The sequence below is a fragment of the Penicillium angulare genome (assembly GCF_028827245.1).
Source record: "Penicillium angulare strain IBT 27051 chromosome Unknown utg000007l_segment0_segment0, whole genome shotgun sequence".
NCBI lineage: Eukaryota > Fungi > Ascomycota > Eurotiomycetes > Eurotiales > Aspergillaceae > Penicillium > Penicillium angulare.
Window position 1 is genome coordinate 2371154 of NW_026623166.1, and position 27154 is coordinate 2398307.

Sequence of the window (27154 nt, forward strand, 5' to 3'; positions counted from 1 at the left end):
ACATTCAGAGAAAGAACGCCTACATGATCGCTATTCACGGGTATTCCTTCCATACATCCCTGACTGGACTTGTGCAGAGTCCCACGTGTCCACATATTCTACTTAAGGGCTGATATTATGTGACCAAGATTGGCAGCGGAGAGGCTGCAGAGAGCTCTAAGTTCTTGGTGATTGTCAATATACTCTGATTATGGCACTACTATCAAAAAGCCATGGCATATCCACTTAGTGAATAACTGTCTCCAATTCTCAACTTTTGGCGGGACGCACTTTTGTGTCTTTCGTAGAGTAGTGTATGCCCGGCACCCGCTACTTGAGGAGCGGTGCTTTGTGCTGGAACGGCCGAAATGTAATGGAAAGCGACTCCAAGGACGCCGCGGACAGTTTTCGGGAGTCGCAGAAAATTGAGTAATCTCGCATTTATCAACATTCTCTTGGGTTCTTCTGGCTTTCCTCGCTGATCATTCACTGTCGTTAACTCAACGTTGAGGCACCAGAGTGGATATGGTGGCCCCACCTCGACCCACAGGCCGCACTGGTGTGGATCCAAGGTACCCGTGTTGGCTCAACTTAATGACCATGCATTGTTGTGGTCTTGCCAATTTGGGCTGCCCACGATTCACATTATGCTTGAGGATGAAGGATAACTTTCACGTTCCCTCCAGGGCGTGTGTTGTGTTGTGTTCACACCTCGCCCGTCCATACAAAGGTGGTAGAAGCGGGGCGAGCAAATGCATTTTGTTTGTAGGTATTTATTTTTCCGCTAGTTAATGGGCGAGAGAAAAGTCAGGAGAGTAGTCAGGTCAGGACTTAAAATGAAGGCCTCATGGTACTCGCCTCAATTTTCTCTTTTCAACAAGTATCTGTCATTCCATATATTGTTGATAGCACTTCTGTTTGCTCATCGCCTTTTAGTCAACTGATTTCGCTAGTGAATAAGGTTTACGACCCCATTTGGCCATCCCTAATTCGAGTGACCTCTACTTCAACGGTTCTCCATAATAACTATTTGTCATTCCGCATATTCTTGGGACGCCTCATGTTTGCTCATCGCTGTTGATTCAACTGAATTCGCTGGTGAATAAACTCCGATCTCTCAATTAGCCACTCCTTCACTTTCTTGGTGGCATTCTGGCCGCACTCTACTTGAATCTTGTATCCTTACCAACAATTTGTCAATCGATCCATTATTGCTACTCCTGTTGGCTCACCGCTGGTGAGTAACCATGCTTTTAAGCGCAGAAAACTGCTAGCTGGTATGCCATTTCCCCTCTTAAGCGCAAAGAACCAGCAAGCCTCATAGTTTGCCACTATTGGGTCCTGACTGGAGCGCTGCAGAACTAAGCGAAAGACGAGGCACTCCGCCCTGGGAGGTATAAATATGCTCCCACCCGTCTTGCTTGACTTTCCTCTTGCATGTCTCCTCGCACATCTCATTTGCGAAGATTGACTTTGATCATCTCCTTTTGTCTACTACTTGTGAGTGTACCCAGTCATCAGCTCAAGACTATCTATCTATCACTGATAACACTCTTTCTCTAGGACTGATATACGAGGAATCATACGTGAGTACCACCCTTCCCTAGTTAAAGCTTACACTAACACCGTATATTCCTCTATTCTGCTAGACTTCCAATCTGTCCACCGGGGCAGCAAAATCTCTACCAAGGTGAGGTGTCAAATTGGTTTGATCCATGGAATCTGTACTATGTCCTATCTAACGATCTCATAGTAGAGCTTCTCGGAAGGTCTGTGTACAGTCAGATCTGAAAACATTCGATGACAACCATGACAGGCTCTCTACCCCTGATAAATTACGGTAGAGCTTTTATATGGTAGGCCCAATAAAAACTCCATGAGGTCAATCGCTGATCAAACAAACTTCTATCACAGGAACCTCTCACGAAAAGGTAATGGATTGATACGTCATGAATACCGGCGAACGTTGAATGTGATCCGTGTTCCCGACCTTTGATTGAGTTTTGAGGCCGATTTCACCCCGAATACAAGAGACGCACTCTATATTCAAGCGTCTCTAGCCTTACGCCTTCGTCGCCACGCCGACAAATACCTTAAAGAAACAGTAGCGCGTCAACCATATCAGCGATGAGGACGTACTGCCATCAGGTAAGTATCTCATATCACCAGATCTCGCTCTTTTCCATTCGACTCCTTGCGCTGCATTTCTTGCATACATCCAGGCCGGGGTAAATCAGTCCCTCACGGTATGAACGTGGGTGAGTGACGGCACTTCTCGAACAATTCGCTAATGGCAGATCATTGACCCCTCATAGAGCCTTTCGATACACCGGCAGTACACCAGTGTGTACGCAATACATGGCGCGTGACGCTTAAACCAAACGAAAGCCCAGATCCACTGCAAGGCTATGTCGATGGTTTCAAGGTCGCGCACCCACACCCCATCTGATACGGCTCTTCCAGAACGAATGGCCATTCATCAGGCTTCGCTCAGCGCTTGCTGATTGTGTCGTGGTCCAACTAATTGAATGGTGGAACTGCCAGCCCCCATCAACCCTATTGACTCCAACACGGCGGGTATCGGTTAAATTCGCGATCTTGCTCCTCGATGAAGCAAACTCAGTGTGAGCTGTAACCGATCATTTTTTAATGTATATTGGGAAAGCTTTCAGCTGACACAATCGAGCTCCGTACACTCAATGGCATATACCCCGCAGTCACGAAAACCATATCTCAAGCTACGGATTATCGGTCATTTCAGAGCTCCGAGGACTGCGTCTAGTTATGCCGCCATGCTGAATGACTTCTTGCCTGGCAATGGTCGCACTGCCGCCTGTTTTCATATATATTAACTACTTTCGCATTGACAAGAGTATCCCCTTTCATGCTGACCTATCTTTATTCCTCCTCTCTGGATGCTAACACTGCCTTTAGTGCGACTGGTTACCGACGCGCTCCCCACCCACTCCATGCGCGTATCAGCAGAACATAACCTTCGACGCCTGCTCTGGAGACTCAGGGGCTCAATCGCACTACGAGTCTACTATAAGAAGCGCATTACCCACATTACCCAACAGGTGGCTTATATCGCGTCCGCCTCCCTGCCTTTATATTGGTATGGCTGACTATCGTTCCAGCACACCTCGCACGTCCATCGACAGATTTATTACTTGAGTCCCACTCATTGGTAATGCCGTCGTCTCTCATTGAATATTGTCTTCAGCCATATTCACAACAGGCTTGGTTTTAAGCGGCATTAGACGCGAGGCCTGCTGCAGTCAGGCTCTGGAGTTTAACAGTAGACGGCTAGCGTGGCTCCCTGTCTCACCTCACCCAAGTCAACACCTACGCGAAATGAACAGTTTATGACAAGGCCTGCTGTTTGATCCGCATTATGCCGATGGCTGTTCTGCATTGTCATTGGACAGGCCACTTTTCATCACCGTCTTCCGCATCGGCATCTGTGAACATGCTGTTGAGACGTGCTCTTGGCATACTGTGAGCAGAGGCTTTTCAAGGTGGGCTTGACGTTTATCTAGAGGCAGAGCTATTGAAGAGTACCACTCATATGCCTGTGGTGGCCATCTCGCTGTCGGCATGGGCACTGCACTTACGATGCGTCTGCGGTATAATTGATCGTCGGTTTGAAGGGGTTATACCCGATAATACATACTGCGAGAGGATAAAGCTGATTGAAACTTGACTCTCAATATGGAGATCTGAGGAGTTAATTCCAATGATGCGGCTCCGTTCCAGCACCGGCATCAAATCACGATATCGTATCCACGTGGCTGTGTGGGTTTTCTGATGGGGCGACTTATGAAGCAACTGCTCAACATGAAGGGAGTGCCAACATTTTCTGTGCCTTTTGATTTTTCAAGACGGCCTACATTGACGGAATCAGACTTAGGTCGTTCTTCCTAAACCTAAACGGTCAGACGCGCCGCTGACTACTTGCCGCAGCTCACTTCGCATGACGTCATTTCCCAAACACTTCTCCACTGGGCTTCTTCGCGATGAGTGCATCTCACAAGTGAGCATCGATGCACGAGCATTGAATTTCCACAACGATTGGATCGTTCTCATTTGCGTTTTTCAACGGCTGATTCTTCTTTATATTCTGTTCTTGCCGGCGCTAAACGAGCTCGCGCATTTGACATCCCAACTGTTTCTAAGCGGGAAACCTGTCAAAAACAAATAGAAAGGAGGCCAGCAAAGAGCTCCAATGGTCCGAATATGGCTCTAGGGAGGGCAACTTGGGTCTTTACCCAATTCAAGCTAATTGTGCAATCGGACGTGCATCCAGTCTTGAGAGCGCTGCGTTGACAGGGATGCGACGCTCAACAGTGGGATCAGCAGCAAGGTCAATCGAAAACTTGACTTCATGAGAGGTGTCCATACATGATGGAGACACAATGCCGCAGCATAGCAAATTATGGGATTTCACCGCATCCCTGACGCCAAAAGCTAATAGTCCGACCTCAATGGGGTTAGCTCTCAAGCGCAGCTCGCCTTGATAGGCTTTAACGGTGTGGTGTTGAAACTTACCCACTCGCTTTTCATTTTCGTCTAGAACGGAAAGATTCGGCTATACCAGATACCAATGTACTAACTACCGCGCAATGGAATTGTTGGCACGGGCGCTGCCGGATGGGCCCTCGTGGGATATTCTGAGTTTGCGGCAATTAATGGCATTCAACGCGATCACAAAGCTTGAAGTCACGGTCTTGACATTAGCGGCTTCTCAAATGGAGGTCTTACCATGCTGGGTGCCTTTATCAATCAGATACTACTCGTCTACTTTGACCTAAATGAGCCGGTGATGGTTTCACTGCAGCGAACCACGGTCGGAGTAGAGTCCAGGCAAGGAAATCGCTCTGCTACTCATGGGTGGTGATTCTACTATGTGTGATGCAGGATTTCCTCATGGGGGTCTACGGATGGTCCCATTGCCAGGTATTCAAAATCCATTGTCGGGTGTTTGCGAGATGTTCGTACGTGACCAGGCGGCTTCCAGTGCATAATATGTCTCAACAAGTGACGATTGGGGAAATCGCCTGCCCTTTCCTGAGGTTAAAATGGAACATTTCCAATCAACTTGGCTCTCCGTATAGATACATCAGGATTAACTCCGATGGTGCGGCTCCGTTCCTGTTCTGCACCAACCTGGAATCACAACAGGTTGACCCGGCTTCCACATTCAACTCCCGCCTAGGGCCGGAGAGGGCCGACACCCGAAGGGTGGCCCCGTATACCGAAGGCCCGCCCAAACCAAACGCCACAACCCCCGGAGGGAAAGTCTAGAATGGTTCCCGCGGGCACATTGGGAGCGACCGAAGGGAGTGGACAACTATGGACACCTTCTACCCAGTTAGGGCCTGGTATTCCCACGGGGGATTTGGGAACAGGGGCCTTTTAAGAGTCAACCTCCAGGCTCTGATCAAATGAATCTCTCCTCACAACATCGTTCCAAATCTTTCAAAGTGGAGACTTGGCACCATAGAACGAGGTTGATTCCAAGTAGAACCTTAAAATGATAAAGCCCGTAGGCTTAGCGTGGGACCTTTCATTGTATGACCCGCGCGGCTCGGACGGAAACATTAGACGTCGCCATAACACGTCTAAGTACTGGATTTTCACTTCTCGAAATTACCATTGGAGACGGCCTTCCCATGGAGACCTAAGATCTGAATAATTGACCTTTATCGAATGTCCCCGACAAGAGGATTAGAGAAAGTCCCGAAACGACGATAGCGGGTTGATCTTGCCCGTCGCCTATGGGAGGCACCCCCGGCAATTGGAAATTGCCTCGCCGACCCCCCTGAAGGGGGTCTCTGGGGGACCCCGCCTCCCGGCTCGAGGGCGCTTGGGCAATGAATCAAATCCGGGTGAGACCGCAGTTCGGAAAAGTGATTCGATACCAAATAAGTGGCATTTATGCAGATGAAATGCCCGTATTTTGCAACGAGCATCAACGCTCTCGTTTACTGCAGATCCTTCTGAGACAGCCGAAAATATGTATCAACGCCCCGTCGAGCTTGGTTCCCCCTCTGTGGGCCGCGTGTCGGGCGGGTTCGCTCGGGGCAGTCCAGCACTTGTTGACCCAGAGGTCCATTCAGATCAACGTAAAAGCCCCCTCTGGAACTTCGCCCCTTCACGTAGCTGTCATCAACCAACACTTAGAAATTGTGTCTCTTCTTCTCTCGCAAGGTGAAATCGCATTGAATGAGGTTGGGCCCTCGGGCCTCACGGCCCTCATGTTTGCTGCTGCAAGCGGGTATACTGCATGTGTTGAACGGCTGTTGCGCCACCCACAGATTGATCTCCAAGTTCAAGATCCTGACGGATACTGCGCTTTCAGCTTGGCGATACTCAACAGACATGCTCGGGCAATAGATCTTTTAAGCAGTGCATTTGTGCGGCAGAGAGCACAAAAATTAGGCTGGCCATCGGGCTAGCTTTACCAAGACTGACTGGGGGAGAAATAGAAAATTTGAGTAGAGTTACTTTGCCAGACTGCTATACCCCCCATCCTAGAGTCAGATGACTCGGAAATTGCTATGTAGCACAGCTCAGCGACCATGGACGTTAGCCCAAGCCCACTGGAAAATGCGGCCCGCTCAATCACCGACTTCCCCGCCCTAGGAATTGATACTAGAGTATATCACCCACAGGACTGCCTGTCATAAGACCCCATTGTTTCCTACCGTTTGCGCGTGATATAAGCGTGATCAGCCGCGAAACAAGATCCCAAAGCGCCGGATGGAAGCCTCTGTTCTAGCTTCAATGATGGCCCGCCCTCCGTCTAATGCATCGAGTGTATACAGTCGCTCGCCAGGTACACCAAAACCACACTCCTCAAGGGCTACGCCTGTCCCCGCCTGGGATGATCTTCCCGAGATTACACCACTGGACCATCGGATCTTTGTGGCGGGGATAACGACCATGGCATTAGAGACGACAAAGACACACCTCAGTACAGCAAAGAGCGTGGCACAATCCCCACTAGACCCAATCACTGAGAAGCGGAGCCAGCGTGATCAGCAAGCTCACGAAAATGAGTTCTTCCGCACCTGTTGCGCGAATTTCTGCCATCTAGCAACAGCCGTGGTTGACATCACACAAAAGCTTGTATTGGAAGAACACTTCCATTCCGACCAATTCGCCCCGATCAATGCACGCTTATGCCGGGCTACATTGGCTCTCTGGGCAGCCTTGGACGCATCAAGGGTGGAGGAGGACAGGGCGGAACGCATTTGGATGCAGGAATTAGATATGCCAACAGCTTCGGTGCCATCTTCCGAGTGGATCTAGAGGTTTTTGGCATCGTATACGATTGAAGGTCGAGCTGGTCGAGTCTTGTGTATTGGGGTCCTGAGATTGTTCAGTGAGTTGTGAAAGGCGAGGCAACAGCCCTGGATGAGCGTTTCGAATGCGTACATTCGTTTCAGGTATGATGTGAGGGCCAGTTGGGCAGTCAGCTACCCTGGTCTGACGACCAGCCTCGACGGTGGCAGTTGGCGGGCCAGGCTTTGTTGACGTGGTACAAGAAGGCGGTGGCAATCACTTCCGGATGGCGGACTGACCAATCATGGTGGCTTTTGGGGGTTCAACTTGGCAACCTCAGTTGAACCCCCTGTCGGGTTTTCCTGATCCTGGACCTGGAAATATATTATTCTAATACTTGTATGTGGTCTGTTTACATCGAAATTCTAATTAGAAAGTACGAATATTCATCCTCGTTCAACTCATTTGCCTAATAAACACAGTTCTGCCCTGTTTATTGGGTTATAAAATTCCTCAACATTAAGCCAAACGAAATATATATCTCAGACTTTAAGCAATCATATTAGAATAACATGTCACGATTTCTAGCAAATGACAAACCTCGATCTCCGAATTTGATCGCGACTGCAGATCTTACAGAGCCTCTGAGGCACTTGGGGATAGATATCCCGCTGTCACGTAGTCTGGTAATCATAAGGTTGGTCGGGTTGGTGAAAGGCGGGCCACGTGGAGACTCCGTCACTCTGCGGTCGGCCCGCGAATGGCCGTGGGACGCGTCGCGCCCGGCATCTTCCCAATAATCTCAAACAGCCGAGGGAATTGGCCTTTCAATATAGCACCATGGCCTTCTAGTCTAGTCATATTCCAACTACTTCCGGCTCTGTGGGTGGACGTGGTATGGTCGCTTCATGCCGTCCCTCTGCAGCCCGGCTTTCGTGTTCTGACCTAAGGGGAAAGACCCAAGGCTTCCAGGGCCTTCAATCAAGACAGCTTCGCGCTAATTGCGCGATCAGCATCCGGTTCGACGTGAACGTTGCATACTGAGGAGGGAGCAGCCTTTGGTGTCGCGCTGGCTCACCATCGATTGTGGGTGAGAAACCAACAGCTCAAGGATCGCGTCGCGTCTGGGCTCGAAGCCACCGTACGTCTTGGCAGCGAGAAGCAGTGCGCTGTCCCCTGCAAAGTTGGACCGATCGACATCGAGAGATCTGCTTTGCAAGAGGATCTGAACTGCAAGATGATCGTCGTATATCACCGCCAGATGGAGCGCAGTGTGACCTTGGCCATCTGTGATGTGAACATCGATTCGCGGGTCACCCAAGAGGATCTTCAAGATCTCGTGCTGTTGATACTCTAGAGCCGTGAAGAGCGTGGGCTGGCCCTTCGGTCCGCTGCTGTTGACATCGATGCCGTGTTGAAGGAGTTGAATCACGGCTTGCACATCTCCCCGAGCAATTGCAAAGAACAATGCATTCTGAATAGACCGTCTGCAGCAATGAGCAGCGGCACGCTCTTCGTATGACGGCGGAGAGCCTGCTAGAATGGGAAGTCAGCAGCCGCACTGACACTGGAATAAGATGACCAACCGATGGTAAAGAGGTGGTGCGACATCTCCGACATGTAGTGAGAGGCTGTTTCGGATGAGATGATGGAGGAGCAAGGCTCGACCTTGCAGTCCGGCCGAGTATTTGTAGGAGGCACTATGAACCATATTCAAGCAGTGTGCATTCTTCTGGCTGACCCTCTACTTTACATTTGAGCTAGATGGAATTTGGTTGGGGTAGAATCACGGAAAATGAGGCCCGTGGAACAGACAGGCTGTTCCCAGGAACTCTTGTGCTCCCAGGAATCTCCATGCTCTTCCTTAAGCGGAACGCCATGGATTCCTCGCATTTTCAACAAAGGCTTCTCACAGCGGGCCAATCTACTTGCGTCTAATATGTAGGCTAGTTGGTGCAATCCGCTGCCTCGATGGACTGGAATGCCTGCAGGTAGTCTATGAGAGCAATTTGGACCATGCAAAAGGCCCTGCTCCTGACTTACCCTCTAGCGTACATTCCACACTAGGCAGGAGCAGGAGGAAATATAAAAAGCTAGAAGGCACTCAGAGAGCCCAGTGATAAATTCTGTGCCTGCTACTTGTCTCATCTTTGATTGTCGATCTACATTACATTTAGTCTTTTCGCCATGTCTACCTTTTGGAACCCAGTCAGCGTTTGTGAGATTGGTGAGGATCTGGCCCACCAGGCTACCTGCTGCGGCATCACAGAGCGAGGTGCTCGCTGTAAGAATCGGATCTCTGCGAAGATGCTCAAGCAGAGAAAGGAGAAGCTGAGAAGCCTTGCTCGAGCACCTTTTCATGCGCAAACCCTGCAGCCGACATTACACAACATTGCAACTCATTTCCTGTGCTCCAGATGGCATCGAGATCGGCAAGTTGACCAGGTTAGTCGACGCTGGTATGATGCCGCTGTTCGCAATCAGCTCGGTAGCAACGTTGTGCTGGAACACGCGACCACGCTAAGCCACGAGGAAAGTGACCTGCGCCAACCTGCAACCCATCAGTTGGACCATGGTGTCTCATATGATACCAGTGAGACTGAGCGCGAGCTCCCGCAAGCAATCCAGCCTTATGTGTCCCCCGCGATGCTACGAGCAAACAATGTGCCGTGGGCTGTCTCGCCGGCACAACCCGCGATTGCGTCCGTTGCGAATATTTTGGCAGGAACTCAAGACCTGGAGTTACACTGTCTCGCTATGAGCCATGATGTGAACGACATTCATTGTACCTTTTGCCTGGCGGAAGATGGAGACACGACCGATGAAAATGTGATTCTCCGATGTCAACAATGCCACGCGCTATCGCACCTGTCCTGCATGGAACTCTGGCTGGAACAGCGCGACACAAGCTTTGACACCTCTTGTTGTGTTTGGTAAGTTCACTCGCTCCAATGTCATAGAGAGGGAATTCTGACAATCAGCAGCCGCAGTAATGGTGCTCTAGATGCCCTCATCCGTCCCATTAGGCGTCGGACTGACTCCGCTAGCGCGTTAATGGTAGGCCGGGACATAGACACGGGGCATAATTCGCAGCTAGAAGACACCTTGTCCACCGAGGATAGTACGACTTCCCAGGGCCGCATTGCTCGGTCACCCCGCGCACCAGCACGGGGCGAACCACCTCGTCGGTCGGCACGGCTGATGCGGAATGTCAGTAGCACTGCTTCGCTTCGACGATCGACAAGATTGGAGAATAGTCGACCGCGAGGCCGTGAGTGATAGCTTGACTTGTCTAGATGGTATTGATGGATAGTAGACTTTGTCTCATTACAGAACTAGGGCTATCAAGATATTCACTTTAATTTGCGGTCATCGAGACCAATGTTCATTTTCTTTTAGCCTGACAGCTAGGCTGCAATCCCATCAGAGACATAGTGACGTCAATATGCACCAATATTATGCGTAAGCCGACTATAGGAATAAGGAGAGTCTTGATCTCGCGTGCTCTTGAAAACCCCAATGATTGGAGTTCAGTATCTGCGTTGTCATTCCAGCACATAAGAGTGCTACCGGTCAGTTCAAAGACGCGTCAAATATCCAAAACGTTGAGAACTTTTCATTTTATCCAGGCTCCTTGGAAGGCCACTTGAGACTTGAAAATCATAACAATTTAAAGCAACTATAGCCATAGTTCGAGAAGAACGGAACAAATGCGGGTCAAGACCGCCTCCCATGTAGAAATTGGGACGAGCAGAAACGAAATACCAAAGCGCGGAAGCGGTTTGATAGACTCTTCCAAAGCGACCACGCGAAACATGTCTTCGAAACGCCACATCTAATCAACAACCACACAGCCGTGGTTTCAAGCGCCCTTCCCACTACGGAAACATTGTCGTCGCGAACCGTAGCACCGAGTTCTGTATCCCAAGAAGGTTGCGATGGCATTAGTTGTGACGTCGTCCAAAAGAAGGCCCACTGCCAACAGAGAGCCCATCTGAAGCGTAAGCCATCTTCTTCCCCGTCAAATGCGTTGATCCGAATACCATTGGCACTCAGCAGCAACTCCTTCGCAGGACAACAGGCTTCAGAGGCACTCCGCAAGACCTGACTGTCCTAATTTGGAGAACGAGAATTGACTGGAACTAGTATGAATCTTCAAAGTCTCTTGGAAGAGAATTCAGCGATGCCGAAGACCTTCGTCGCTTTCGCGGTATAGTCCATTGGTTGATTCTTTGGTTGGGATGCTGATTTGGGAGATGGGTCCTCAATTGACCGCCTCTCATACTTGAAGTTTTCACGGATTTCATGAAGTCCTTAGATATCGTATCAGATGGAATCAGTCGAATTGCAGTGATATGCGTAGCACCTCCATGGTATCCGGTTACTTCAATGGCGATGAAACTTGGCGTGATAGGCTCACCCGTGCTGTCTGTCAACCCCACCAAAACTCTCACCCCTTCCTTGGTGGGAGCGTCATCTGTGCGACCTTTGGAATGCAACATCATGCTGGCTTCCAATGAGTACTTGAGGCTCACGTGAGCTCCAATACACCCTTTTGAGTACGCACACAACTCTGCATCGATTGTCATCGCGGAGGTCGGTGGAAAAACTCGGTCACCATTCGCAAGTAGGTCGTCATCATGTACTGACCACACTATTGGCTGGAATGTTATTAGTGAGTTGCTCGAAAAGTTTCTCTGCTTTCCCATGCAGTAGACATACGTACCACATAGTACAAGGCTTCATGTGCCGGTTTTTGTTCACGCATATAAGGCAAGTGAATCTCGTGCGACGCCGAAAGGGCAGCAGCTAATGTCGCGATTGTCCCAAATCTGATGAGACTGGCCCACATTGAATCCGATACTTTGAGAATATTTGAAGAATATTTGAGAAACGAGATCAGCCGGAAGTGTGAGGTATTGCGCAAATCCTCCAGGGTGAGCTTTCGACAAGGAGACCTCCGTCTCTAGTAATTTCTCACTACTGACGAGGTTAAAAGACTGAAGTTCGCTGACCATACATGGACTACTGGGTGGTACGAATGAATATTAAAAATTACAATAGATGCCAACGTCGGAACAGCCACTCATGAAATGTCTACTCAAATTTTTGATCCTTTCTTGACTTGAAAATCCACCTTTTAATGCACCTGGAACGGGTGAGCAGTCAACAGTGTGGGGCTCAAGTTGAGACAACTGTTGAAGCAACGACGGGTGGCGTTGCCCCACCTGTAATTCTAGCATGGTTCAAAATATGCCCCGGCCGGTTGAAACGGGGAGGGGGGCAGGAACCAGGACGTCAAGAGGGGACCACCAGATCTCACTGAAGTTGCAAACTGGAATTCATGACCGATGGCATTGGGCAGGCTCGCTCGAAATGAGCTAAAATACATTTCTATACTCTGAAGTTCTTCTGAGATCGAATCCCTGCTTCAATATTGATTGCGAACGCGGGCTATGAATTGAGTGAACAAGAACTGCTGATTAAAAAAATTCCCGACAAATGCTGTAACTTGCTGAAATTTGTATTTCAATCAGGTCAGACACCCCATTGACGTATTCCAATTGCAATCAATCATCTTCTCCTCACTGTGTTGGCTCCCGCAAAATCCTCAAGCCACGCTTGCAGCTTCTTGGAATCTCACTGGTTGCCTTCCCGTCAACTTCGGCTGAGCAAAGAGAGTCACGATCATCAAAACCATCACCAAGGCCCCGAAGGCTGCTTCTCCAACTCCACCATAGTACATGATCTCGTAATATGGAATTTCACCAGCGTGGGAGAACCGTTCAAACGAGGATTGGTATCCATGTAAAATATCAGCAATAAGGCCACCTAAGGCGACGTAGCCAATGCTGACGAAAAATTGTATAAAGCCAAACAAGGCGAATGCGTCGTGGGATTTTGCGGCGCGGCTTGAAGACACGGTCAGCCCTATCCCAAATATCGCGAAACCAGTCGATGCAAGTGCACCAATTATCGCAGATATTAGCACTCGGTGCATCAGGTTTGTGAAAACATTGTCTGCGACACTGTCCCCGGAGGCTGCGAGATCGGATTTTGCACGATCTCGCAAGACAACTGCAAACCGGGCAATGGCTGAATCAAGGCCGGCAATAGCTAAGTTGATCACGATAAGAGAAGCGATGGCGAAGCGGATGCAGATCACGTCAAATATGGGTTGCAGTCTCATTTTGGTAGGATGTATAGAAAAGCGTGCTATTCAAAGGGTTGAAGATGCTCAGCTGGCAGAGACGAGATTTAGTCGACTTTTAAACTTGTTATGAGAAGAGATTCTGCTAATTTTTGATTGTTCCCAGGAACGGTAGAGCTTCCAGGATCCTCAATCACATTTCTGGGTGACTACGATATGATATTTCCCGAAAGGCTCTGGTCTACCAACACCACGGAGATCAAGCCGCACCAATCGTGTACTCCTAGGTATTCCATACTACAGAAATCCAGTTTTCGAGCTCGGGACTGTATCAGTGCAACCCATATTCATTCCAAAGTCGCGGGAAAATACACCTAGGCAGCCACCGCCCTGCGCACCTTCCGTGGCACTGATGCAAAAATCTGGTGCATGGGTTACTCAACGCGTTGACATAACCGCGTTCATCAATTCACTCAACAAGATCTTCACGACTGGGATGCTGCAGCTCTGCTTTTCCTCACCAGATGGGCGACTCGTTGCAAAGTTACGATCAAACTTACAGGCCACAACTTTTGCCACTTTTTTTGGGCAGCGAGATTCAAGGGTGCGCACAAGGCAGAACCGCCGATCATTATGTGAGTTGCGTCCACTGCCATCAATTTTTTGGCTAATGGCGCATAGTGTAGTCGGGTTTTCCCACATGTTGACTGAACTTGATTGGACAGTAATCATATACGAGTCCCAACTTTGCCGAAGGTGAAATCGACTGAGAAGATAAATTCACTCCAATTCCGTCTTATTCTCTGTCCCCTCTCATCTTCTCTGCATTGTACTCAGAAGTCCTCGGACACGACACTGTAACCACCATGCCTTCCAATAGCAGAATTCTCCCAGCAGCCACTGAAAGACTCAGTGGACTTTGGAAACAGATTTTTGAATTCGCCCTGATCATTGCTCTTATTTCTACGATCCTCTTGCGCCCTACGCATTCTGAAAAACTCAACTTCCACCCCAGCATAGCTCCAACCTTGTACAGCATGTCACTCATTACGACCGTGCTATCTTGTACAGTCTCCCTGATGATGGAATTCTATCGCGACGACTCCTTGATTCCGGATCGACTTGAGCGCATACTCATGGGGGTGCCGCTCGCCCTGCTCGACCTTTCTATTGTTGAGCTCATCGCGGGCATCTCGGCCTCCAGCGTCTCAGCAGAGCACCGCGGTATTCCCAGTTGGTATCCAAGGGGCATTGTATTGGGTTGCATATGCCTAGCAATATTTTTGGCGTACAGGCGTATCTGTCGAGCCAATTATGCTGTTCGTACTGGAGGTCTTGAATAATCAAGCAGTGAATAAAGGAAAGGTTCGTGGGCGAAGAATGGGGATGTGGATCAGATGTTCTTTCACTGCAATTCGCCCGCGCTTGAGTGGTGCGGAAGCAGATTGCGTTGGGACATCATCTGATATAGCGTAGTGAAGGCCCTAGAGTCAATATAATAAGGCTTCCACACTCTACATCTTTCTCAAAGGCACCATTGGGTCAGTGAACCTCGCTGTTGCGACGTCTAGGCTCTTTTGTATCAAGGTTATTTCCTAATCTCTCTCATATTTGCTATTGCTAAACCCTCCTCAATCGTAGCAGTTTAAAGCTCAATGAATCTCATTCTATGCATCCCTATCAACGTAGCCAATCCGAACGTTCAATCGCACTGGACCAGGCGCAAGGTTGCCACCGATGCCCTTCTCATATCTAGTCGCGAATGTGTAGGCATTTTCAATCCGAGCCGCGCTTTTGCTGACACTGGAGCAAACTCCTGTCACTGTATCACAAATCTTCATTCCCTGAACGTCTAACTGGGCGCTCTGAGCAGCAATTGCAGAGACATCAAATCCACTCCACCCAAGATTGATGCGCGAGCCAAAATCAAACTCTCCCCAGGTGGTCGCGTAACCCCCGTTAGTGTCCAATGGGATGTGAGACCCGCGCGCAGCTGCCCATCCACCTTGCGAGTCGTCATCGAACGCAAAGAAGCGAGTTTGGCTGCCTGTGAGGTGGAAGTCATGACAGGCGTTACCAAACCATCCGTTCATCACCCCATCTGGTCCGTATTTGTTCCAAATAACCACTGTCCAAGAGTCGCCGGGGACTCCATTGAACTGAACCACATGTCTGTAGTCATCTGCAGCGTGTGCAGGGATCTCGATGATGTTGTTGCCATACGGGATGCCAACATTCCCCCGATAGTTGTCGCCGCTACCGATTGGGAGCGTGCGCTGACCAAAACCTGCAGAGGCGTACCCTTGACACCCGGATATCTTTCTTCCATAGGCTTCTTGTGAAAAACTGTTTCCTGAGCTTCCATCGGCCCAAACCAGCGTGGGTACGATGATGCTCAGGAGAGCGACAGCGAGGAGTCTGGCGGTGTGCATTTGCTCCTACCATTCAATGTCGTTTTGATTGTTAATCAAAAGAACGGGGTAGTGAGGGGCAGGCTGCAATGCCAGAGAGGCAAGTGAAGCTTTTAACTGGAAGCCGTGTCTTTCTCTGGGCGACCTTTGATCCTCATCTTTTGATTACAAACGGGAATCAGTTTTTGGCTCGAAAGGAAGCTATGTCGTACTGAACCCTTTTCTTGTATAATAATCCAGCTATTGGAAAGAATTTTGCCTCGTGGATTTTGATAGATGCGCGTAGAAAGATAGTACAAATTGTAGTATGTTATTGACAACGGGCTTTGACAAAAAATAGATTCAAGGGGCGCCGACTTGCTCTAAACAGCTTTGCGATTTGCACTCAATGTTCGATTCATGGTAAAGTTGGGTGACAGCAGAGCCCCTTCTCTGTACCGGTGAGCTCTTCACTATGTGGACATATGAGGAGTCGGAAAGAAAACATACCAAGAACGCCTTCCACTTCATGTTGCATTATCATAGCTTGAATCTCTTTCCGCATCCATGCCAAGTTCTGATACGGGCTCTCAACACGGGAAAACACAAAAGAATCTCTTTCTACCGTTATTTCTGAGTCTCGACTGATGGTGTAGAGGTGACACTCTACCCAACTGACCTTGAAAAAAGCCGACAAGAAGAGAAAGACCTCCTCGGTGGATGTACTCGACGAAAGGGGGTCTGGGCCGTACCACGGGAGCCACGTTTGATTTGCGAGCACTAGATCGGAAATCGGACAGAGCACGCAGGATACGCAGTCATAGACTGCAATGGCTTTTTCTGAGATTTGTGGGTAGGGTGGTGAGCTCAAAAGAATGCTACTCGCAAGACGTGGCGATGGAGGGGGCGTGTCGATGAATTGCTCCCACAGAATGTCTAGTTCGGCCGAAAGGTCATTCACTATCAAGAATCAGTAAGCATGGCAGTGAGAATAATTTAGGATGAACGTACTTATTTGAGTAGGTTTTTCGCCTTCTATTTAGAGATGTGTCGCGTCGTACCTGCGGTCTGCCAGTTGCTCTCGGTAAAATGAATGCAGTGAGAAATTTACGACTGGGCGCTATTGTTAGGCCACAAGGAATATATAGAATAACAAAAGTGAGTCGGTGCATCTTACCATGGTTCGACGTTGAAAGCGAGGCCAGCAAAATGTGTAACCTCAAGGTCAAATAATTGCGTGGTCCAAGAGGCTGTTCTGGCTGGACCCACAATTCTTGGCTTGTGAATCAACGACCCTCGACAGTGATTAAACATCCGTGACACGACCGCTCACCACCCGAGCAAGTATTTGAGCAGCTATATTAAGTCTGGTACGCAGTAAAGTTACAGTTTTGAGCAGATCACTTTGTCAATCAAGCCGTTCTGCTATCGGAGGGTGGGAGAGGCCCGGAGTGCCGCCAGGGCATGTTTTGGCAGTGAGAATGACCAGGTCTTTTGGATGACCTGTTTCAGCAATCCGACGCAAAGTATAGCACATATGGTGAGCGTTATGCTGATCATCTCGGCTAAGCCTGGAAGTAAAAGCACGTTGAGTACCCACGGGCCGTCATTCAACAGTCCATAGTGTTGAGCGCACACCACGTCATTTCCTGGGCCTGAGAGTGGTTGGTCTCTTTCAAACAGGCTGCTATGGAAAAAAACCTGCACAAGGAGCCTTACTTATTGATGCCGTTTTTCTTTTTCAAAAAATTCCTTGCGAGCCCCTCACATATCTGCGATTCCAACCAGCTACAATGAGCGACATAGCAAGTGACAGGGCTTCCGAGCTGGGGTGCGACTTCTCAGATCCTAGTTCACAGCTCATCCGAGAGTTGCACGAATCTCAAGTCGGTGTAATCCGGAAGGGAATCAAAGCGTGGCAGAAAATAACCCTACACAGGTCGCCTAGCTACCTGAGTGATTGGGATGGTAAGAGCGCATTTCGCGAACTCTATCAGAACTGGTAAGTCCTTTCACCAAATCGCGAACACGAAGCTGACTCTAGACAGGAAGGATGCCATCATGGAGACACACAGACTACACAGGAAAGAATTCAGACCGATACTCAGAGACGAAGGGCACCGCATCATGATCCTCGTTCCGAGGCCATCGCCTGACGAGCAGTCTTCCGAAGCTCTGGGGTTTATCAAATATCAGAAGAGTAACGGCAGTATCACTTTAGTCAATTCCAATTCGTCTCTGCCGATCGAGGCATTGGGAATCGGATGGTCTTCCAAGAAGGGGCCTGATTCGATCGGACGCCACGGCGAGGGCCTGAAGTTGGCTGCCATGGTCCTCATTCGAGAGGGCTACCAGGTCCGCATGGCAGCTAGCCGGACCAACTGGACATTTTCATGGGACCAAACTGCATCTCAAGTGAGCTGTTCCTTGCGTCCTTCTTTGCAGAAGGAGGCTCCAGATGGTGCAGATGCCGCAATCCACATGGATCGGCTGCGTGCTCGTATTGACAGGGATGTCTCTGTGACCATCGCTAGTAGTCAAGATCAGTTACCAGCGGAGACATTCCTCAATTGGTTATCAGTCACCATGGATATTCGCGGACTGAACTACCCAGTCACTGTTGCCACCACCGACTACGGCGACGTGATTCTAGACAGGGAGATGAATAGAAAAGATTTTCTTCCAAGGGCTTCTTGTATCATCCGTGGCATCACTCTTTAAAGGTTACAAGCTCAGCTACAACTTTGCACACGGTATGTTGACGCGTGACAGACTGTGGGTGGCCAACCAGCAGAGTGAGGCTAACTTGGTTCGGAAGATTTGGGAGTGTGCACTAACTCAACATGGTAAGGAGCTGCTGCCGATTTACGTTAGCCTCCTTCGACATTTCCCAAATTCTGCCGATGTAGCATTGGCAGACCGCCTCCTGGAGGCGTCGACCAGGCATCTGATCTGGCAGCACCTTCTGCGAAATTCAAATAACCGCGAATTTTTCTATGATGGGAGGCTGTCGTCACAGGTAAGTCTCAGCAATCTGAATGGCATGTCTTTAATGCTGACTCTCCAGACCGCAGAAATGATTCGGAAGCACACAGGCAAGCAGTCGGTGGCGCTACCTCCGCCGCTCTGGGAAATGCTTCGATCGAGCACGTCCATCCGAACTTTTGAAGAGGAACAGACGAAGCGATTTAAGGATGCACCTCTTGCCGAGCATCCGACAACCACCTTTGGCCAGACTGTTGCGAGAGCGGTGAGAGCGTGCATGGCTCTTTTGAGTGCCACACAGAATATCGAGGTATAATTTGTCCAAACCAACGGCAAAGCAATTGACGTATGCTTTGATCGACAGGATAACATACTGAAGATCCGTGGCCTGTGGCTTGACTTCCAGAGTGTGCACGGTGGGGGCTCATGCTGTTATGAGTTGGATGCGGGTATGGTAGGCCCAGACGTGGCCTTTTTCTGTGATCACACCATCGAAGAATTGATGCTTCGGGCTGTAGATTCTGTTTTCCAGAGTTCTCCTCCTTTGGCGGCCACCAAAAGACGATATTTAGGCCATATCAGGCGTATCTTGAGGTTCATGCCGCAGAGGATCGAATCCTCATATCAGCACTACGGCTTGGTGTTCACCTGGGAGAACCACAGGATCCGCTCAGTGCAAATGGACCATGATACTGCAGCGCAATACCACGTTGTCCTCCACGAAGAAAAACGTATTGCGGAGCATTCCTACAAATTACTCCATACCAAAAGTAAGTCCCGACGAATCGACTGACATGATCCATTATTAACATTCTTAGTTACGGATGCCAGCGAGCCTTCACCATGCGGATGTGCCCAAGGATTAGTTTCAGAGCCAGATATGCTCTGTGCGTTCCAGCGTTTGGATAGAGCGAAGCCATATTTTGCCATGATTGCGTTGAACGAAGACTCGTCATGCTGATATGCTGGGACTGTCTTCAGCCTGCATCAGAATAAAGAGTTCTTTGAGTCAAATGGGCCTCAATTAGTTGTCATCGTTTACGAACATTTGAACAGCAGCACTTAATCCTCTCGCAGGCCGAGGCCAAAAGTGTGGCCACCCAAAATCCTCCTGCTAATTATTTCCCTTCATCAACTCAGCAGGAGGGTATATGATGGGATCCGTCCATGCTTCTTGTGGCCTTATCTCGTTCTTGCTGTGCACATCCAAATTCGCACCTCAGCCGCTGCAATGTTTCATCTCAAGGCTGTCTCCATCATTATGGCTGTGGGTTGGGCTACGGGTCATATGATTTTAAACAGCCCAAAGCCATTTGGCAAGGCAACGCTCAACAATTCCCCACTCGCAGCAGATGGGAGCGACTTTCCGTGCAAGCTACGCCCGGGTGCATTCGAAGCGCCCGAGGAGCAGAATATCGTCGGCGTCGGAGAGACCTATCCCCTTTCTTTTGAAGGAGGCGCCACGCATGGCGGAGGATCCTGCCAAGTCAGTTTAACGATGGACCGAATTCCGTCTAAAGACTCGGAGTGGTTGGTCATTAAATCTTTCGAGGGCGGCTGTCCGGCCAGTACTAGCGGTAGCATTGGAAGTAGCGCGACAGCTATGGATCCCTTCCAGTTCAACTTTACCATTCCTGAGAGCATGGAACCGGGGGATTACACGTTGGCCTGGACGTGGTTTAATCAGATCGGCAATCGTGAAATGTACATGAATTGCGCCCCCATCACAATCACCGGTCTACCCGCCAATGGATCGCAAACACGGCCTTCTTTCCCACCAATGTTCATCGCGAATATCAATGGTTGTAATACTACAGAGAACGTCGATATCCGGTTCCCCCACCCAGGTAATGCTCTTGAGTACAACGGCGACCCGGCAAGTTTGGCGCCCCTGAACCTGCCTGCCTGCACAGGAGTCCCGCTTTTTGGCGACCGCGGCGTAACAGCCTTGCAAGTTCCCCCGACAAGCGGCTCGCATTCACCATCTCCATTTATGACTTCTGCAGCACCTTCCTGGTGTATCGCTCGGCCTCCCACTGCCTGAATGTCTGGATGACTGGCTTGGCAGTCATCTTTATGGCTAGGCACGAGCCACGCAGGCCGCGTTTTCATGCTTCAGGACGAGTTCAAATGAATTTGCGATTTCCTCTTTTGCCTTATCGATCCACTAAAACCGAATTTAAATGTTGCTTACCAATTTGAGAAATGTACTACCTGATAGCTGCAGATCAACAGTGAACCTGCTTTGTAGCCAATCTTCGATCGATGACCACATATGAGTCTTGAATAACAAATGCTGACAATGCTGACCAAGAAAAGTATTTAGTAGTGAAAATCTATCACATTATTGTAAAGTATACAGGGAGTTGACAGAAAATCAGTTCAAAGCTAAGTAAAGACATGCGACAGTTTCCTCGTGTTGCAGATCACAATTTCCAAGACGAGGTATTCAATCATATCAAATGCAAAACTTATAGAAAACGCGGGGAACTCAGCCTTATGGGCTCGTGAGCTTCAATCTAAATCAACCCCATGCTCAGGAGCGGCGCCGCCTTCAACCTTGGTCGCAGAGCTAGCGACACGTTTCCGCACCTCGCCGCTCAATTCAGGATCCAGATTTGTGAGCAAGACCTTCATCAACGATCCGGGATTTCGTAGCTGAATTGATGAACCGTCGGTTGAGATCAGTTCTTCGCACTGCCTTGCCGCTAGCAAGACCAGCCGTAAGAGATTCGCAGCGTTGATGAGGCTTATATGGGAGCGAATCGGAGAAGATAAATGACGAACTTTGGGAGAAATTGCCTTAATGATGCCTTTCCAACTGGTTATGAGTTGCCTCTTTGAACATATCCGAAGTAGCGGAGCATGGCGTGCCTTTCGTACGGATCGTCGAAATACCGTCGAATTCCCGCTGCTGGAGTGTGATTGGGCGCGGATTTGTGAATTGGACATGGGTAGACGCCTTTGGCTCTCTTCCACTGACTGGTCCATCTCAAAATAGTCTTTTTTATCCGGGTAGCTGGATAGAAGGCTGTCCTCTCGAACCGTCCCGGTACCAGCTTCTGATCGCACTGCGACCAACCAGAGAATGAATACCATTGCTCTAATCACCATTTCTTCTTGTGTAACGGTACGGTGTTGATGACACGGGCCCTGACGTCTGACGACCTGGTGCAAACGTGCCATCATTGATTGCATAGAAAACACACGTCAAATGTCACAGGTAGTAAGTTCAGGACAAGGAACACTGTGCTAGGTCTTATAGTAGACCTATGTGGCATTTTTCGCTAAGAAGAGCGTGATCGTTGTATTTTCGTTACGAAATTGAGGCGTCATATGAAAATGAAGGTGTTGATTTAGATTGCAGGCTCAACGCGAAATGTCGTTGATGCCCGTTCGAATTAGCCATAATGGGCAACAATCAACACTTCTGGTCGAGCGCTCAGAGTTGGACGCTCAAGTGTTTCATAAAGTGAGAGTGATCAACCGTTGAGGGGTTTTCGCCGGCAATGGTAGTGCGCGAGTTTCTTGGTACCAGCATATGTATATAACTTCGTTTTCACGCTGCATTCGAAAATACTGATCCAGCCCTAACATCTCAATTCCCAATGGCACCAGTGTCTACCCGTGTCCAGAGAGAACAACTCCGCAAGCGTCGGAATAATCTCTTGCGACGCCACAACGATTTCTGGCGTTTGTATGGAATCAAGAGTTGGCTAGTCATGGAGTCGCCCGAAGGACAGATCTTCACGTACCACTCGCACCCGAGTATTCCGTCGCCTTCAGGAAAAGACATGGTAAGTTTGCAACTCAAATCAGATCTCACAGTAGTGCTCACAGTAACCAGGAAACCCGCCACAAGCCAAAGATTGCAAGAACACCGCACGACTATGATTCTGCGCCAAGCTTGGACACTCTTGGAGGCAAAGTTCCGGCTCTGCAGATCCCTATCCGCCGACCGGCTTTATGGAGGTCACTGGCCTGGTATTTGAAGAAGGTCGCTTGAGAGCGAGAGTCGGTGAACATGCTGTGACCTGTACTTGAATGACATGACTTTTCGTTTGCTGAATATTCACGTGTGACGTGAGGCCATATTAGTACCCATGCTTTGATCTAGAGCATAATGATTGTGAATAATGTATCTACATTGAGGCTGCAGAAATGACAAAAGCTGAGAGACAAACCATTATAAACTCTAATGGAAGTAGATATATAAGCAGTTCGAATATGAGAGCCCACGTGTAGCCAGCCACATGAAATAGTGCTAAATAGCAAAGACACTACTTTTGCGTGAGAGTGAATGATTTTGCCAAACACGAGATTTGGCGTTAAAGAATTACCTAGTATACGTCTAAGACAGAGCCCAATTGCTAATCAAAAAAGTATCCTTTGAAACTTCTCAATTTACTTGACGTAAATAGTAGGACCTCGCAAATCCCAATCACCAATCAAGAAAGACCTTTGGTCTCGTCGAGTGGTACCATGACTTGTGAAAAGCGCCTCACCCTCACAAGCGTCGCTTTTTGTTAGCCACGGAAGGCTCCACAATTTGAAGCTTCCGTTTACTCCGACGAAAACAATTGCAGGAGCGCATACGTGGCCAGACGGAATTCTGGTGGTCCGCGCGTCCAAAATGATCAAAGGCTTGTTGCTCCTGGAGCAACTCCAGTAACGATTTGGGAAAACCGCCGATCGTTTCGCTGTGGCAGTCATTGGCTATTTGAATGGAGAATCTCTCCTCTAGGCTAGACACAGCAAAAGAGAGTCCTTTTCTGAAGTGGCCACAGGTAAGACAGCAGTCCTCAATGTCCAGGCATTCTAGCTTGTGACCGTTACTGATCTGGAGCCACGCATGAGGAGATTCAACGAGAACGCGGCCAAGGATTGGAGCCGCTTCTGGTCGTGAGCACAGCACTGAGCCTTTGCAAGAGAAGCCGGCATGGGTCCGCACGGGGATATCGTCTAGCTCGAAGAAGAACATGCCCCTGGCGAGCACCTTGCGAACAACATGGTCGCTCACGGGGAAGTCCATCATTGAGAATTCTTGAAGCGCGCTCACATCGTCGAGATGAGGCAATGGGCCGTCGATTTCCTGATCTAGTCGCAAGATTCTGTCATGTGAGTCAGTGGGGAAATAGTTCAAAGCTTCCGCAAAACCTTGCGTTCCATCCAAACAGGGGGAAGACATCATCGCGCGCCATAGTCGAGGCAGGGCCCCTTCCCAAAGCCACCCCAATAGGCCCGATTGAGGCCTGTGCGAGGACCGCGAGAAGCCAGTTCCGACAGATAATATGAGGTCGAATGTCGAGGATGACGGCCAGATGACGCTTGTTTCCCGCATGGCAATCGCAACCGGGTTGTTCGCGCGCACCCCGCCATCTTGGAACGGCCCAAACTCTGGCAAGGTTGTGGTGTGGAAATAACTACAAGAGGCACTCAGCATTTGGTCAAGTTCATTCATGGCTGGTCACTCACAATGGGGCCGCTACGCTGCACATTGCCCTGCACAAAGAAAGTGAGCTGCTAATTGCCTATCCCAAATATGATCGATGATCAGACATAGAAAATCACTTACGCATCAGCCAGCAACGGACCTTCCGGACTGTTCGTTACCAAAAATCGATAGGCAGCCGATGCACAACGCTGGCCACAGCCCCGATAATTGGCCAAAACGCATGCCTTGCCATCCGAGGTGCGACTTGCCACAAGTGCCACACGACAGCCTGCCGGGGATGTCCTGGCAGGGGCAAACATGTGGTGTTCAGGGCCGACGGCTTCCTTCAACGCCCCCGATAACTCGGAAGAATCATAGAGGCCACCTGTCAGCAGATTGAACGCGGACATCATCCATCGAAAACAGCGAGGTACCGGGAGTCTCGCGCGTCGGAAGATTCTCTGCGCAAAGCTTGGAAACACGTCAAGGCATTCATCGAGCGATCGGTCGTTGAGGAAGAGGTTGATGGCGGACAAGGCTCCTGTTAGAAAGATTCAGCGCGTAGTTCGTCAATTAGGTAGGCTGTCCATACCGACACTGGTTCCACCGCAAAGGTCTGGAAGTGAATTGATGGGCAGGCCGATGCGCTCTTCTAGCGCCCGCAGGAGCCGCAGCTGCAATAGACCCCTCACCCCGCCGCCGTCCAAGCTGAGAATCAACGGGCCCTTGGTAGGAGGTAGTTGGCGGATGACAACATGATTCTCGCAGCCACAAAGAGGACATTCAGGTATATTGATATGGTGAAGGCCGAGCTCGCTAGGCTGCCCAAAGATCACGACACACGTGTCGCACAGGGCGTGCCGGCATGGCAGCATATGCTCGGGCGGCCGGCTTAGACAAACCAAACAAACAACCGCGGACCGCAGCGCGTTCCTTCCGCCCTGACGACAGAGGCGGTTGAGCGTAGTCTTCCGAATGCTCGACGATGATCTTAGCGGGCCGAGCTGCGCAAAATACTGCTTGAATCGCGACAAAACGCATCCGTAGCGGCCAAGTCTCTCGCCGGCCCGCTCTGCAGCCCACCACTCCCCATAAAGCTTCTTCATCAAAGCCACCGGCGAAAATCCTAAGAAGTCAGCGCTATGCTTAGCGAAGGGGGATTGATCTTACCGTGCATTCCCGGGGGATACGCGTCCATGAGGAGCGCAGACGCCACGGCTCCGTAAACATTTCCCTCGGTGTAGCCGTCAATCCGCATCAAGCGTACACCCTCGCACAAAGACTCATGCATACTCGGGGCTTTTGCAAAATTGCGTCGCGCGTGAGCCAACAGATCCAACGGCGTGGTGTGAAGGATGTGCAGCGGGTGTTGCAGGCTCAACTTCCAGAATGTGCTGAGGTGCAATGCCGAGAATAGTCGATAGTCTGATTGCTGCGCGGTCCAAATATCTGGAAGACGGTCCAAAATGAGGCCACGCAAGGGTTCAAAGGCGACATTATCGGAGCACCGGCTCCTTTCACGTAAATCCAAGATAGTAAGTCTATCGGCGTGAGAGAGCTCCCATAGACTTACTTGGCGCCAGATGTCTTCCGGGGGGATTTTCTCGGTCACAATCACAACATGCAGCGCATTGGAGAGACATTCGTCCCCAACTGCCAGCGGTCTGCGTGGGAGTCGGAGCAGTTCCCCGGCTGCTTTCAGGTCGACCGACGTATCGACAAACAGACACATCATCTGCGTCCAGGGCATGACCACGTGGCTAGCGAGTTGTTGGCGAAGTCGTGCGGGCACCAATTCACCGCCGACGTCAGTCAGTGTGTGCCTTTGGTGCATGCGCGTCGCATACCTGAGCCATTTTGTGTCGCCTAGAGATTTTTCCCAACACAAAGCGCTCTCCGCGAACAAAATTGGTTGCTCTGTATGAGCCGTCTGGGCGCTGAGATGAAGGCGGACCATGCCTGCTGGGCCTTGACGTGAGACATTGTTTTGCGGGAAAAGAGTCCGCAAGGCCCGCATACGATTCGCATTTCCCACAAAAAAGAGCAGACAGGGATACTGGCAGCTAGGATATGGCATCTCTTTCACCAGCTCTTCCAGGCGATGGGTATCTACCAAGGACCATACGCCGTCCTCGCGGACCAGATCGAGCCATGCTGCCATTGCTAGTCTCGGTCATCTTAGGTTGATGACATGCGCTCTTATATAGCGATGATCAACCTAGCTTGGTAGACCGCGGTGTTGTCACTTTAGTCTGTATCCTCACAATCTGCTTTCAGGGTATCATTTGAAGCGGACTGTAGGAGCCACATTTTGCCGCTTGCATGCAACCTATCATTTGCTACGCATCTGTGAGCCGAGAGTTGAGGGACCTCAGCACCCTGTTTATCTACCGTACAGCGACGGTGTTTTTTCTTCACATAGGGGCCTGATATAGAATGTCCAGAAAAGCAATAAATGGCAGACACTCAAAATGGCAATCGACTTGGACCGATGATTTGGCAGGAGTGGACAAAAGATTGAGGGTGGACAGGCCTGTTGTAAATTGACGGCGTAATCCGTCATGTCGTATTCCAGTATGCTCACAAGAGAGAGACACAGCCGGGCCTCAGTTCTCTCCCTAGTGCCTCACTTGCAATTGTCCATCTGTGGAGAGTGCGTGGTGTCATGTTGATAGTCAATGCCAAGCGCCGATGGATCAAGGTTGGACGCGCTCGGAAGATCAATTAAGATGGGGTATTAGCCGCCAACAATTTTGAGCCTCCAGTCCTCACAAATGGTCGTGACGATGGTACTATCACCGATTGCATGGTTTTTTGAGTCGCCCCAAAAAACCCGAGCAAACGAATCAATCAACTACAAGATATTGCAGGATTGACAAAAGCGAGGAGTCCATACATGGAATCCACACACACCTTGGATCTCTAGGT

General features: G+C 49.8%; 13 protein-coding genes across 13 annotated transcripts; 6 read left to right on the plus strand and 7 right to left on the minus strand.

The window, feature by feature from the left end:
- Nucleotides 1-6768: 6768 nt before the first annotated feature.
- Nucleotides 6769-7293, plus strand: N7478_010156 (uncharacterized protein; the record flags this gene model as incomplete). The annotated part of the gene is made up of 1 exon (XM_056926370.1): nt 6769-7293. The coding sequence occupies one exon, from the start codon at nt 6769-6771 to the stop codon at nt 7291-7293; it is 525 nt and encodes a 174-aa protein (XP_056775740.1).
- Nucleotides 7294-8275: 982 nt separating this feature from the next.
- On the minus strand, nt 8276-8877 carry N7478_010157 (ankyrin repeat domain-containing protein; the record flags this gene model as incomplete). Its single annotated transcript, XM_056926371.1, has 2 exons — nt 8276-8799; nt 8853-8877. 2 exons carry the CDS (start codon nt 8875-8877, stop codon nt 8276-8278), a joined length of 549 nt encoding a protein of 182 aa, XP_056775741.1.
- A 576-nt stretch (nt 8878-9453) lies between these two features.
- On the plus strand, nt 9454-11374 carry N7478_010158 (uncharacterized protein; the record flags this gene model as incomplete). Its single annotated transcript, XM_056926372.1, has 3 exons — nt 9454-10199; nt 10251-10537; nt 11121-11374. The coding sequence occupies 3 exons, from the start codon at nt 9454-9456 to the stop codon at nt 11372-11374; spliced, it is 1287 nt and encodes a 428-aa protein (XP_056775742.1).
- Nucleotides 11375-11408: 34 nt separating this feature from the next.
- Nucleotides 11409-12118, minus strand: N7478_010159 (uncharacterized protein; the record flags this gene model as incomplete). The annotated part of the gene is made up of 2 exons (XM_056926373.1): nt 11409-11927; nt 11993-12118. 2 exons carry the CDS (start codon nt 12116-12118, stop codon nt 11409-11411), a joined length of 645 nt encoding a protein of 214 aa, XP_056775743.1.
- Nucleotides 12119-12877: 759 nt separating this feature from the next.
- Nucleotides 12878-13456, minus strand: N7478_010160 (uncharacterized protein; the record flags this gene model as incomplete). The annotated part of the gene is made up of 1 exon (XM_056926374.1): nt 12878-13456. One exon carries the CDS (start codon nt 13454-13456, stop codon nt 12878-12880), a length of 579 nt encoding a protein of 192 aa, XP_056775744.1.
- A 399-nt stretch (nt 13457-13855) lies between these two features.
- Nucleotides 13856-14119, minus strand: N7478_010161 (uncharacterized protein; the record flags this gene model as incomplete). The annotated part of the gene is made up of 1 exon (XM_056926375.1): nt 13856-14119. One exon carries the CDS (start codon nt 14117-14119, stop codon nt 13856-13858), a length of 264 nt encoding a protein of 87 aa, XP_056775745.1.
- A 164-nt stretch (nt 14120-14283) lies between these two features.
- On the plus strand, nt 14284-14760 carry N7478_010162 (uncharacterized protein; the record flags this gene model as incomplete). The annotated part of the gene is made up of 1 exon (XM_056926376.1): nt 14284-14760. One exon carries the CDS (start codon nt 14284-14286, stop codon nt 14758-14760), a length of 477 nt encoding a protein of 158 aa, XP_056775746.1.
- Nucleotides 14761-15084: 324 nt separating this feature from the next.
- Nucleotides 15085-15849, minus strand: N7478_010163 (uncharacterized protein; the record flags this gene model as incomplete). Its single annotated transcript, XM_056926377.1, has 1 exon — nt 15085-15849. The coding sequence occupies one exon, from the start codon at nt 15847-15849 to the stop codon at nt 15085-15087; it is 765 nt and encodes a 254-aa protein (XP_056775747.1).
- A 1751-nt stretch (nt 15850-17600) lies between these two features.
- On the plus strand, nt 17601-19753 carry N7478_010164 (uncharacterized protein; the record flags this gene model as incomplete). Its single annotated transcript, XM_056926378.1, has 6 exons — nt 17601-17809; nt 17856-18450; nt 18539-18826; nt 18875-19102; nt 19157-19562; nt 19611-19753. The coding sequence occupies 6 exons, from the start codon at nt 17601-17603 to the stop codon at nt 19751-19753; spliced, it is 1869 nt and encodes a 622-aa protein (XP_056775748.1).
- A 270-nt stretch (nt 19754-20023) lies between these two features.
- Nucleotides 20024-20836, plus strand: N7478_010165 (CAZyme family AA11; the record flags this gene model as incomplete). Its single annotated transcript, XM_056926379.1, has 1 exon — nt 20024-20836. The coding sequence occupies one exon, from the start codon at nt 20024-20026 to the stop codon at nt 20834-20836; it is 813 nt and encodes a 270-aa protein (XP_056775749.1).
- Nucleotides 20837-21306: 470 nt separating this feature from the next.
- On the minus strand, nt 21307-21978 carry N7478_010166 (uncharacterized protein; the record flags this gene model as incomplete). The annotated part of the gene is made up of 1 exon (XM_056926380.1): nt 21307-21978. The coding sequence occupies one exon, from the start codon at nt 21976-21978 to the stop codon at nt 21307-21309; it is 672 nt and encodes a 223-aa protein (XP_056775750.1).
- A 422-nt stretch (nt 21979-22400) lies between these two features.
- N7478_010167 (uncharacterized protein) lies at nt 22401-22798 on the plus strand (the record flags this gene model as incomplete). Its single annotated transcript, XM_056926381.1, has 2 exons — nt 22401-22589; nt 22640-22798. 2 exons carry the CDS (start codon nt 22401-22403, stop codon nt 22796-22798), a joined length of 348 nt encoding a protein of 115 aa, XP_056775751.1.
- A 501-nt stretch (nt 22799-23299) lies between these two features.
- Nucleotides 23300-26387, minus strand: N7478_010168 (patatin-like phospholipase family protein; the record flags this gene model as incomplete). Its single annotated transcript, XM_056926382.1, has 5 exons — nt 23300-24215; nt 24268-24294; nt 24368-24767; nt 24819-25352; nt 25397-26387. 5 exons carry the CDS (start codon nt 26385-26387, stop codon nt 23300-23302), a joined length of 2868 nt encoding a protein of 955 aa, XP_056775752.1.
- Nucleotides 26388-27154: the final 767 nt, after the last annotated feature.